Source organism: Schistocerca nitens, chromosome 8, assembly GCF_023898315.1.
Source record: "Schistocerca nitens isolate TAMUIC-IGC-003100 chromosome 8, iqSchNite1.1, whole genome shotgun sequence".
Lineage (NCBI taxonomy): Eukaryota > Metazoa > Arthropoda > Insecta > Orthoptera > Acrididae > Schistocerca > Schistocerca nitens.
This window is the reverse complement of record NC_064621.1, coordinates 22,471,952-22,484,599: the sequence shown is the minus strand read 5'-3', so window position 1 is coordinate 22,484,599 and position 12,648 is coordinate 22,471,952. Positions and strand designations below refer to the sequence as shown.

General features: G+C 41.9%; 1 protein-coding gene across 1 annotated transcript in view; it reads left to right on the top strand.

Annotated features, from left to right (window-relative positions):
• The window catches only part of LOC126198519 (fibrillin-2-like), a 732,236-nt gene that overhangs the window by 376,397 nt on the left and 343,191 nt on the right, over window positions 1–12,648 (top strand). Inside the window, exon 10 of the mRNA XM_049934905.1 lies at window positions 1,814–1,981. Coding sequence (XP_049790862.1) covers window positions 1,814–1,981 — 168 coding nt within the window. The remainder of the gene's footprint in view (window positions 1–1,813; window positions 1,982–12,648) is intronic.

The following is a 12,648-nucleotide window of genomic DNA, read 5'->3' as shown; positions in this document are numbered from 1 at the left end:
ACAGTTTCTAACTGTAATTATTGTCTTATTGTTTTAAACCTTCAACATAATAATGACACTTTACATCTTAATGAGTAGATCATGACAGCATCTTAAAATTGAAAATTTGGCCAAAAATTACATGAGATATTGAAAATCAAATTTTTGTTGCCCCTGAAAGCCATTAGACATGTTATATCCTAGCCAGTAATGCCAACCGAGCCCGCTGCCAAAAAGGTTGGCAGCATCAAAGTCCGGACGCCGTCCGCATAAGCAGCGCCAGCGATACAGGAAATCGCCGCAAGTCTGCGCGCGCCACCGCTGGCTTCTGGCTTCTTAAGCGCTGGAGTCGCGAGCGCTAGGAGTTCTGTATTCGCCGCTCAGTTGTATACTCGCCACCGAATTGTGTACCTGCTAGTCAGTTGTGTGTTCATCGCAGCAGAGTTGTTGTTTGTCGTCAGCCGACGCTGACCTAGCCGCTCCGACTCGAACTAGACAGATTTCTGTAGACCATGTTCACCACTGTGTTCTGTATCGTCGTTAATAAAGATAAGTACCAACTTTCATTTAATCCGAGTGTTGGGTTTTCATCTTTCTGTTCACTGTTCCAGCGGACCGGTCGGCCCGCTATTAAAAGTGTGGCGGTGACTTCGTAGGCCGTTTCTACAGCGAAGTGTGGTCGCTACGAAGGCCGTCACAAAAAGACAGACAACCTGAACTGGTAGCAGGTTTCAGGATAGCAGTTCAGTTATCTATATAAGTAAAATGAGGTACTGTGTGTGGTTTTCCTGGGATTCCATCAGTGTAACAGCTTAAAAATGGAGTCTACGCATCAGTGGACTATTCAAGAGGCACAGTTCAGCATGTTTTGCCCTTTGAAGTATTTCTCACTGTGGAGACCTGATGGGGGTGTCAGATTATTTCACATATTTTTTCCCTTATGTCTTTTAGAGATATCTCCTGAGGGTATGCACCTATGATGAATAGGGTTGTTATTCCCTAGAAGCAAGCAAGTGGGACTGCTATTTGAAGTGCATGGCCATACGTCTGGTGGAGAATCTTTTGGGTATCCTAAAATTCCTGCACTCACTTCTTAGTACATACCCACATCCATGGTCGAGGACACTAACAGACGTTTGTGTGGTGACGTCCGGCCTGGGGGTAAGCTGGTTCGAATCCTGGTGGTAAAAATTTTCAGTGCCAGTATTTGGTTATGGGGAGGAGAGATGGTGTCATAAAATTCATGATCACCATACTTTGTACAAATGTGCTGGCTTAAAACCAAACCTCTCCTCGGTGTCTCATAAAGTGAGGGCATGTGACACTGTTGATGGTTGTCCGTCAGTTGGATGGGAATGTTAAGCTTGGCGGCCCTGTCAGTGCTATTTGTGAAGAGTAGGCTGTGGGCTGGCACTGGGTGTCACCTTCTCCCATCTTTCACCATCGTAATCATCTGCACCACTGTCATCATCATGGAGCAAGTCGCAAATAAACAAACAAATTTCTCAGTAACTTTGCTCCTTAATGGTTTTTGTTGCTGACAATAAAAATCAGTTTCAGCTGACCGCAGTCTATACAGTCACAATACAGGACACAAAAGCTATTTTATTTCAAACCAATTATTAGAATGCAGTGACCTATAACAACAACATACAGTATTCTTGATTAGTAGGCCCTAATGCTTGGATATTCCAAAGTGAAACTGATACAATTGTTTTTTCGGTGCACTCTAAATAGAAATAACTAGTTAAGGTAAACTAGCTCATGTAAGTGCTTTTCTCATAAATGGTTCTAGGCTAAAGGGATATTAATAGTTAAAAACCTTGTGTTTCAGAGGCCTACACCAAACTCTGCCGCATGCCTGGACCAATTGTGCAGGGAATTGATGAGTGTGGACTCCGGCCAGATATCTGTGGACCTGGAAAATGCATTGACACACCTGATGGTTACCGCTGTGAATGTCATCCTGGCTACCGCAAGGGCGTGTCAGAAGTGTGTGAAGGCTAGTTATCCATTCTTTATGTGCTGCTGGTTGGCTAGAGTACTGCATTCAGAGTTTGTTCCATGACATGATTTCATATTTAAATGATAAACTTAACTTTTTTTAGTTGACCAAAGTACATATAATTAATAAAATATAACTTGAATGTATTAGCTAAATTTATTATATTGATTAAAAATCGCTCACCTTCTGACATTGGTTTTCACACTAATAACATGTTAAAGAAAACACTATCAATAAGTAAATGACAGCAGCAAATACTATCTGCATAAGGCCATAGTATTTGGTGCCATCTCCTTATTATCATCGCTCATCTAACTCAGGGTTAGTCAATGGCACAATGCTCTGTAACTATTCTGACAAAAGGTGACTTCAGGGTGGATTAACTTGGCTTGCAAACTTCATGGGCCTGAGATGATGTGGGCCCTGTGAACCAAGGTATGAAGTAGAGTCCACACAGAATAACATGGCCGGTAGGTGCGCACTTGACAGGGCATGCATGTGGAGAGCAGTAGTGGTAGGGGTTATGGGTGGGCACTGTAGGGGAAATGCTGAGCAGGGGATGTGTCATTCTAAACTGAAGCCTACACTCACATTTTTTTGTAAATATTAAGTGGAGACCCTCCATGCCCATACTTGCATGATGACCATTGGAAAAGATCTGTATCCTCTACTTTGGTTAGTATCTAAAAAGAATTCTATTAAAAATGCAACTGTAGCCACACTTACAGTGTGGCTTCAGTTGCCTTACAGGCCTTATGGGCTGAAAGCTCTATTTGGAACAGTCTGTTGTTGTACCTATCTGCAACTCAGCATCTCTGCTATATGATGAGTAGCAACTTTCCTTTTCGTAATATTGTTACATTCCATCTAGATTTTCCATGTTTTAACATCATAACGTAATATGCACCAAACGGAAGATCATAGCAAGCCCTGTTTTTCACTACAAACGTTTTCAAATTTCGCACAGTATCTTACTTCCATGTAAAAATCTCAATAACTATGACCATTAACAAAATGATGAGCGCATCGTCATGAACCTGACATATAAAGCTATGAGTAACACAGAAACAAAATATTTTTACCAAGTAGTTTCTGTAAAATCTTTCAAGACAGATTGCAGGATTTTGTGCCTCGATTTTGTCATTGCTGAATGGCCAAATGGTGACAGATACTGTCATCCTCTCCTTCCAAACAAACTAATGAACTTGCCCAGTGCTTTAGATGAAAATTGGTCACTGTGCATCAGCCCCGTATTCTGCGTGGACTCTACCATTTCACATTGAGCCGGATCGTGACAACTGTTTTCCTGTGGATACAAATCAGTGTGAGTTGGCTTCCTATAAATGGTGTGTTCCATTGTAGTATCAAACATTTTCTGGTCAACTAGTCAAGGAAGGGGAGGCAGCCATCCTTTTCTACATTCATTGGGAGATGAATATCCATGTGGACTGAATTTAGAAGTTCTAAATAGCCATTTAAATTACCAGTTCCACGAGGTCAGATAGGACAAGAATCATCTACATATCTGAGAAAACATGCAGATTTCAATGCTGCCAACTCCAAAGCACATTCCTCGCCATCTTTCATAAACTAAAAAGGCAATAATAGTTGACAATAGGCTCCTCAACATACTTCCATTTTTCTGTGCACAGAACTGCAAGTGGAAGTAAACACATGTCAAAATAGGTTTGTTAATCCAGCAGCAGACTGAAAACTCAATTAACTGTAGCAAACCAGGAGGAGGAAAGTGACTGTAGAGAGAGAAACCACATCAAAACTTACCAAAATATCAGAGTATTCAAATTCAATCCCTTTAATCAGTGTAAGAAATCTGATGAGTTCTTAATGTGATGCACACACTGACCTATTAGTAGGCTAACCAGAGTAACAAGGTGTTTCACTGCACGGTAGATCAGAGCACCAATGTTACTGACAGTAGGACTAAGAGGAACTAGTTTCTTGTTGGCCTTCAGAATACCGTTGGTGGTGCAAATTATCGCTGAGCACATGCAGTGCAAGACTGGACCATGGTCTTGTTGTACTTGTCCATAGCTGGTCAGTATGTATGACAGTATGGCAGGTGTTTCATGCAGGTTATGTCCCAGTGACCTTTGTGTAGGAGCCCAAGTATTCTGGGGTGCAGAGCTGGAGGAATAATGACCCTAGACTGTTCCTGTTCCATTTGCAGAAGGTCAACACCATTGTGGAGGGGCAGCCTGTTCTTTAAGGCAAAGAAAATTTTGAGTAGACGGTGCCATCACACATACATGCTTAACATATTTGGTAACTGTACGGAGAGTAGAGGGTGCTTGAGTCTGAGCCATGACTCCTGCAGCATTGAGAGGACAACAAAGAATCAGAATCCAGCTGATATGTAATGACTTTCTGGGTGTCAAAATCAGGCTACAATCTAGCTGGAAGCTGATCCAAAATGTTGGCATTGATGTGGTCACTTGTTGGCTTATATATGATGTCATAGGTATATGCCGATAAGAACAATGACCGTCATTGCAGTCTTTGTAGTATACTGTACAGGAGGCTAGAACACAATTCTAACATTGCCATCAATGGCTTGTGGCCTCTCAGCATGTGGCTCAACACAGATAGGTATGAAACCTATGAACCACATAAACCATAGTGAATGCCTTTTTTCCAATCTGGCAGTAGTTGCAGTGGGAAACATTGAGTGTCTTGGAAATGAACATAGTAGGATGTTCAGAGTCACTAACTTCCTTGTGGGACAGCACTGCACCCAGCCCCCTGCTTCCAGGCATCCATAGCAAGAAGAAGAGGGTTCCTGATGAAAATGGGATGAGGCATGGCTTCAATTGGAGGACTTTTTCGAGCACGAGAGAAGCTGTGGCATACTCTGGAGACAGCATTGAGCTGGCAGGATATTTTTGCAATAGGGGGAACAAAAAGGTCACAGTAGCTAATTTTTCTGTAAAGGATTGCAGTTCCTTGAGATTCTGGGGACTGGGCATGTTCTCCATGGCACAGATGTGCTGCTTGGTAGAACAGATTATAAATCCTAGGTATACAATGGACTGTTGAAGAAATTTGCTCTTACATAGGTTACATTTGATGCCTGCACTGGTTAATCGAGAAAACAAAGATTGCAAGTTCGAAGGTGCTCACTGGTGGATTCTCCCAGTCTCTACGATATCATCCAAATAACTGCAGGACAAAGGAGTGTCCTGAATTAGTTGTTCTACATAACATTGCAGTACTACCAGTGTGCTGGATACACCGAAAGGCAGAAGGTTGTGCCAATAGAGACCAAAAAAGCTGTTGATCACTGTAAAACCGTAAGGTTGCAGGTATAATGGTAACTGGAAAGTATGCTTCCAGCAAGTGAAACTTAGTATAAGTCACCGTTTTTCCACTTGGAAACGAGTTCCTCTGGGCACAGAATTGGAAAAGTATCTTTGATTTCCTGGACATTAATGGTCTTAAAATTGCCACACGGTCAGAAAAATCTGTCTGGTTTCATTACTTTATGAGGGGAGAAGTCCATTGGCTGAAGGACTTGGGTAATCACATCAAGGTCCTCCAACCTGTCCAATTCTACTTTGACCATACCTCATACGATGTGCAGGGTAAGGCGCACCTTTGAGAAGCAAGGCATGGACTCAGGTTTTAAATGAATTTTTACTCCTACGTCTGTAACTTGATCTGAGCCTGGAGTGAAATATGAGACAGTTAATTCTTCAATGCTGTGGAATGGAATATCCTTAGGCATCAAATACAAATTTTCCAAAATGGAGGAACTAAAGTGTTTAAATGCAGCTAACCTAAGTATGTTCTCAACATTATTGGAAGTAACGACAAAAAATGAAAGTTCCCTAGAAAATTTTTGTAAGGTGCTTCTATATCAAAAACCCTATTCATCTGTATGTCATTGTTACTAATGCAGTTACTCTCCCATTACAAGGTTGTAGTCGAGGGAAACATAACACAACAATGGTAGTACTATTTATGATAGAAGAGAATGCGCTGGTGGTGTGGAACGTCAAACCCATTCATTTGTAGGGTCAGTAACAACTTGACAGAGTTACCCGTTTCCAGACGAGCTGTTTGAACAGACTGCACTGCTTCATTTGGTGAATACGGACACAATCCATGAAAGGAGGAAATGGTAGAACTAGACTCAAAATTATGCCTTTGCTGACATGTAATGGGCAACTGACACACTTAAATGCTGCACAAGAAACAGGTAGCTGATCAATGTGGGCAGCGTGAGTGAAGGTGCCAGTGGTAACATTGAGGACAAGAGGGTGAATGATACTGATTGAAGTTCCATTTGGATGGAGAACTCTGAAAAGTCTCAGAAATAAGATTGTGCTGAGGAAAAGAACATCTACATGGCATAGCATGTTTACTGGATTGGCCAGATCGCACTTTGGATTTCCCGTAACAGTAGACGCTGCTGACTGAAACTCCCACCTACTGTCAGTTTCCTATATGAATTCAAAAGCCAGAGCCATTTTAAGTGCCTTATCTATAGAAAGGTCTGAATGCTGTACAACCTGAGCACACACTTCGTTACAGGTGAATATTGGGGGAGCAAGTCCCAAATTATGAAGTCGGCATACAATTTGCGATATGTTTCTTCTGAGCACACAAAAGCATGGTGACAACTTAAAGCCCTAAATGTCAGTGAGCCACTCCTTATAGGAATCTGACTGCCATTTACAGTGCCTGTAAAATTCCAATGCAGTGGAAGTCACTCAAGATTGAGACCTGCAGTGATGTGACAATATTTTACTAAGTTCAGCAAAAGTCAGCCTATCAGGATTTGTCATGGGAGAAAACTTATGGACCAACACACTATGCAAATACCACGAAAGGCAATGTTATTATTTTCAAACTGAACCTGTTATCTTGAAAGCAGTGAAATGATGACTGAGACTCCATAAGACAAAGCTGTTAAATGCTGTTGTAGTAAGGCCAATTGTTGCTGCTGATGTTCCAGTAGTTGTTGTTACTGTTCCTGCTGTTGTAGAAGCCACTGCTTCATAAATTTTGAGGCCATATTGCTTGCTATATCAGTGCACTGTGTGTTCGAAAATACTTGTTGCCACGGTTGAAGTCTGCTATTATGAGCACAAATACACTGACACAGTAGATGCGCACAGTTAATACAAACTCATGTGAGTTCAGAGTTACATAAATAGAAGGGAGCCAGCCAAAAGTAGAGTCCACAGATAGTCCAGAGTCAAAGTGTATGTAGGCAGCTGATAGCAGCCAGCAAAGTGAAAGTTCAATGTAAGAAAGCACATCAAAGAATGAATGCTCTGAGCTGTGAGTGCACAGTTATAGCCAGCCAGTGGCCTTTGGATACTGACAGGTGAGGTGACGTGCTCTCCAATGGCGTGACGTCTTCCCACAGCGCCACTTGCGATGACTTGCAGATCACAGCACCATCATTGGTCAATCTCTTAACAGTTGTGATACCTCCATATCATTATCGGAACCAGTCTGACACATTTTCTCTGTCATATTTTATCCATTTGTCTCTCACCACTGTTTGATTGCTCAAATAAGTTCTTCACACAGGGCATAACCATTTATTTCTAAATTTGAACTTTTATTATTACTACTTCATTTTTCCCAAATTCCTCACCAGCTCTGTATTTTTCCTGAATCTGAATTTCATCTGAATTTTACTCCTTCTTGCTATACCTACTATTTACTAATATTGTTTCCTAACTATTTTTTTTCAATTTTTGTTCTTAATTTTCCTGAAAGTAAATTTTTATTCTAGAAGATAGCAGTTTATCAAGTACTTCATTGTACTTCTCTAACTTGATCTACAGTTTATGTTAGTAGAGCCTTGTCTTAAATATGAATGATGGTAGACAAGAGACTGTATGCATTAGGGCCAATAGAAACCCTCATACTAGGAATCTGAATCTGGACATTGTGTACTGAAAGTTTCATGTTTGCTAAAGAAAAAAAAGTTGGGAAGCTATTCACAAGCATTACAGAGGTAAGTTAGTGAGAAGTCAGAATGGAGGCAAATGTATTAGGTCTATCCATCACTGTTTTATCTCACATTCCAGACTCTATGAATGAAATATTCTTCTAAACATTAATTGCAAGACAGCTCATTACTCACTTTAACAATGAAGTGCTGAGTGATAGAAAGGCACACAAAAAGCTCAGGGTACTGTTTACTGAGCTGTCAAACTGTCATTTCAATTCAGAGCATAAGGGCTTTGAAAGAAATATCTACTCCTGACACTTCGGTATCCTGTGTGTACAATGGTGGTAGACTGTGATCAGTGTAATATTACTTTTGCCACCAAGCTCACCTATTCAGTACTATTCTTAATAGTTAATGTGGATGTTTGAATCTAAGACATAAAGTTTCTAGACTTACCAAGAATTTTTCATATGTCCATAATAGTCTCATTTTTATACATCCTAATTTATCTTCGGTCATTAGAATCAAGATAATATATTCTGTGAATTTTAACTAAAAGGCAAAATGGTCATGATGATCAACAGTCTCTAATGTATGATCAGGAGAAACACAAAACAATTTTAAACAAGATGAACATTTGAAATTTAGATTATTTTTCTTTATTGATAACGGACATACAGGAAAGGGTAACAGCTATGGAAGAGTGTTGATAATTATACATAAATCATCATTAGAGTCTGTCTAATTTCATCCAAAACATACCAATGTTGCTAGTTGTATTGTAATTTTATTGTCCTTGTTGTCTACAAAAGCGGCTTACGCATAAAACATTAAGCAAGTCATTTTATTAAAAGTTTTGCATCACCCCCATTCCCAGAACTCCTGAAGACAGACATTGACTGTGGATATTGTACCACAGACACAGTCCCTTTGACTGTTCAGAGATGACACTAAACCCACCCAGAGTAGTAAACAACCATGCATGAGCAGCACTCGTTAGACGGAGGGGGTCTGACAGCCGATCAGTTCCAGTCATTCCACCAGGAAGGAGGTACACAGCTCATGTTGTCTACAATTCAACTATGCCTGGATGGTCAATACTGCAGTTCAATCATGTCTGCATTTTTACTTTGTGCCAGGAAGGGCTTTCAACAAGGGAAGTGGCCAGGCGTCTCGGAATGAACCAAAGCGATGTTGTATGGACATGGAGGAGGTACAGAGAGACAGGAACTGTTGATGACACGCCTCGCTCAGGCCGCCCAAAGGCTACTGCTGCAGTGGACGATGGCTGCCTATGGATTGTGGCTCGGATCCTGACAGCAATGGCACCATGTTGAGTAACGCTTTTCGTGCAGCCATAGGATGTTGCGTTTCGACTCAAACAGTGCGCAGTAGGCTGCATCAAGTGCAACTTCGCTACCAACGTACATGGTGAGGTCCATCTTTGGAACCACGACACCATGCAGCGCGGTACAGATGGGTTCAACAACATGCCAAATGGAATGCTCAGGATTGCGATCACGTTCTCTTCTCCGATGAGTGTCGCATATGCCTTCGACCAGACAATTGTCGGAAACACGTTTGGAGGCAACCCAGTCAGGCTGAATGCCTTAGACACACTGTCTAGTGAGTGCAGCAACATGGAGGTACCCTGCCGTTTCGGGGTGGCATTATGTGGTGCCGACGTATGCCGCTGGAGGTCATGGAAGGCGCAGCAATGGCTGTACGATATGTGAATGCCATCCTCCACCCGATAGTGCAACATATCGGCAGCATATTGGCGAGGCATTCGTCTTCATGGATGACAATTCGTGCCCCCATTGTGCACATCTTGTGATTGACTTCAGGATAATGACATCACTCAACTGGAGTGGCCGACATGTTCTCCCTACATGAACCCTATCGAACATGCCGGGGATAGATTAAAAAGGATTGTTCATGGCCGACGTGACCCACCAACCACTCTGAGGGATCTACACCAAATCGCCTTTAAGGAGTGGGACAATCTGGACCCATAGTGCCTTGATGATCTTATGGATAGTATGCCATAACGAATACAGGTATGCAGCAGTGCAATACTGGGTATTAGAGGTACCGGTGTGTGCAGCAATCTGGACCACCACCTCTGAAGGTCTCACTGTATTGTGGTACAACATGCAATGTGTGGTTTTCATGAACAATAAAAAGGGCAGAAATGATGTTTATATTGATCTCTATTCCAATTTTCTGTACAGGTTCCAGAACTCTCGGAACCAAGGTGATGCAAAACTTTTTTTGATGTGTGTATATAAACGAAAATAATCAATTATTGACAATGTAATGTAAATGGATAGATTAAAAAAATCTACTCACCAAACAGTGACAGTAGAACACATATACAAAAAGGTTTAACTTTTACATGCTTTCGGAGCTAGTGGCCCCTTCTTCTGGCAAAAGAGTTGAAGGGGACGGAAGAGTGGTGAAGGGAAAGGACTGGAGAAGTTTAGGAAAAGGAGTACAGTCCAGAAAAGTCACCCAGAACGCCAGGTCAGGGAAGACTTACGGGTCGGGATGAAGAGGAAACACTGATTGTTGGGGACTGCACCGGACAAGATTTGCAAACCTGAGAGCTTAACGGTAGAAGATATGGTAGTGTGCAAGACAGAGATTACTGCTAAAACATTGTGCATGAGTTGATGAGAGTGAAAAGCTAAGTGCATTGTACGTAATAGAGGTGGCAAGGGGAACGGCAAAAAATAGACAGGTCAGGAAATGACAGCGATAGAAAAATAAAAGGGAGTGAAGAAAGAAGTAGTTACTGTGAAGAAATGCTGAGACAGAAGCAATTAATGTAAATTATGGTCAGGTGGGTGGTGAGAATGGAGGACAGGTTGTAGTGCTAGTTCCCACCTTTGGAGTTCTCAGAAACTAGTTTCTGGGAGAGATGTGTATGGTGAAATAGACACCGAGGTCGTGACTGTCATGTTGTAGAGCATGCTCTGCAGCAGGATATTGTGTGTTGCTGGTATATACCCTCTGCCTATGCCCAATTATACTGACTGATATGTGGGTGGTAGTCATCCGGATGTAAAAGGCCAAACAGTGTTTATGTAGCAGCTGGTATACGACGTGTCATTTCACGGATGGCTCTCCTCTGATAGTATGTTTTCCAGTTACAGGGCTGTAACAGCTGGTGGTAATAGGAGGGTGCATAGGGCAAATCTTGCAGTGGGAGTGATCAGAGGGGTACAAGCCGTAGGGAAGGGAGATGGGTGCAGAAGGAGCATAGGGTCTGACAAGGACATTGCGGAGATTGGGAGGACGACGAAAAACTATACTAGGTGTGGTGGTCAAAATCTCAGACAGAATGGATCTCATTAAAGGGCATCATTTTAGGAACTCGTGGCCTTTTTGCAATAGTTAATTAGTGCATTCAAGACCAGGGTAATACTGAGTGACAAGTGGTGTTCTCCGAGGCTGTGTATTGGAAGGATCAGCAGTACCAGGATTGAATGTGATGGCCCTGGAAATGAGCTTTTGAACTTGGCTGTTGGGGTAATTATGTCCAGTGAAGGCTGAGGTGGGACTGGTGGTGTATTGCTGTAGAGAGTATGTTTGTAGAGAGGTGTTTTTTGGAAGGATCAGCAGAACCAGGATTGGGTGTGATGACCCTGGAAATGAGCTTTTGAACTAGGCTGTTGGGGTAATTACGTCCAATGAAGGCTGAGGTGAGAATGGTGGTGTATTTCTGAAGAGAGTCTGCATCCGAACAAATACACCATCTGGATTCTTCCCCCAGACACCAGTTTCTCATAACTCCACAGGTGGGAACTAGCACTGCAATATTTCAATGGTTTTCGCCACCCACCTTGCCTTAATTTACGTTAATTCCTTCCATCTCAGCATTTATTCACAGTACCTACTCCTTTCTTCATTCCATTGTAGTTTTCTACATCTGTCATTTCCTGATCTGTGTATTTTTCATCATCCTCCCTCTCTCCTCTATTACATACAATGCATTTAGCTTTTCACTCTTATTAACTCATGCATGATGTTTTAGTAGTAATCTCTGTCTTGCATACTACCCTGTCTTCCACCGTTAAGCACTCAGGTTTTCAAATCTCGTTTGGTGCAGCCCCAAACAATCAGTCTTTCCTGCTTATACCATCTGGTATGTCTCCCCTGACCTCGGGTTCTTTGCGTCTTTTCTGAACTGTACCCCTTTTCCTAAACCTCTGCAGTCCTTTTTCTTCACCCCTCTTCCTTCCCCTTTAACTCTTCTGTCAGGAGGAGGAGTCACTGGCTCTGAAATTTTATAAGCAGCATTCCTGTAAATATCACTTTTAGGATTTTCGAAAGATTTTGACCTGATATTTGTTTTTATTTTTTGGGAAGTTTGTTATGAAGTTTAACTCACATGTGGAAAGTACCATATTGGCAAAGGGTCATGTAGATTTGTCACTGTTTTCTCACTGCAGTAGAATGTTAGTGAACAAACACAGTAGTGGGTAATGGTCAGTTTTGCATTAAAATATTTTATACGATTATTTCAATTTATGCTGCTTTGCACTCAAAATACTAAGAATTTGGTTTGTGTACTGTTACCAATCTGTTAAGACATCTCAGTTCTGTTAGCTGTGCTCCAGTGGTTGGTGGTAACAGCCTAGCTCTACATGTGAGGGCTGCATTTGGAAGTGTACTGCATCAGGCTGTGCCAACTGGTTACAACGACTCAGCTCTATTTGCCCCCGTGGCT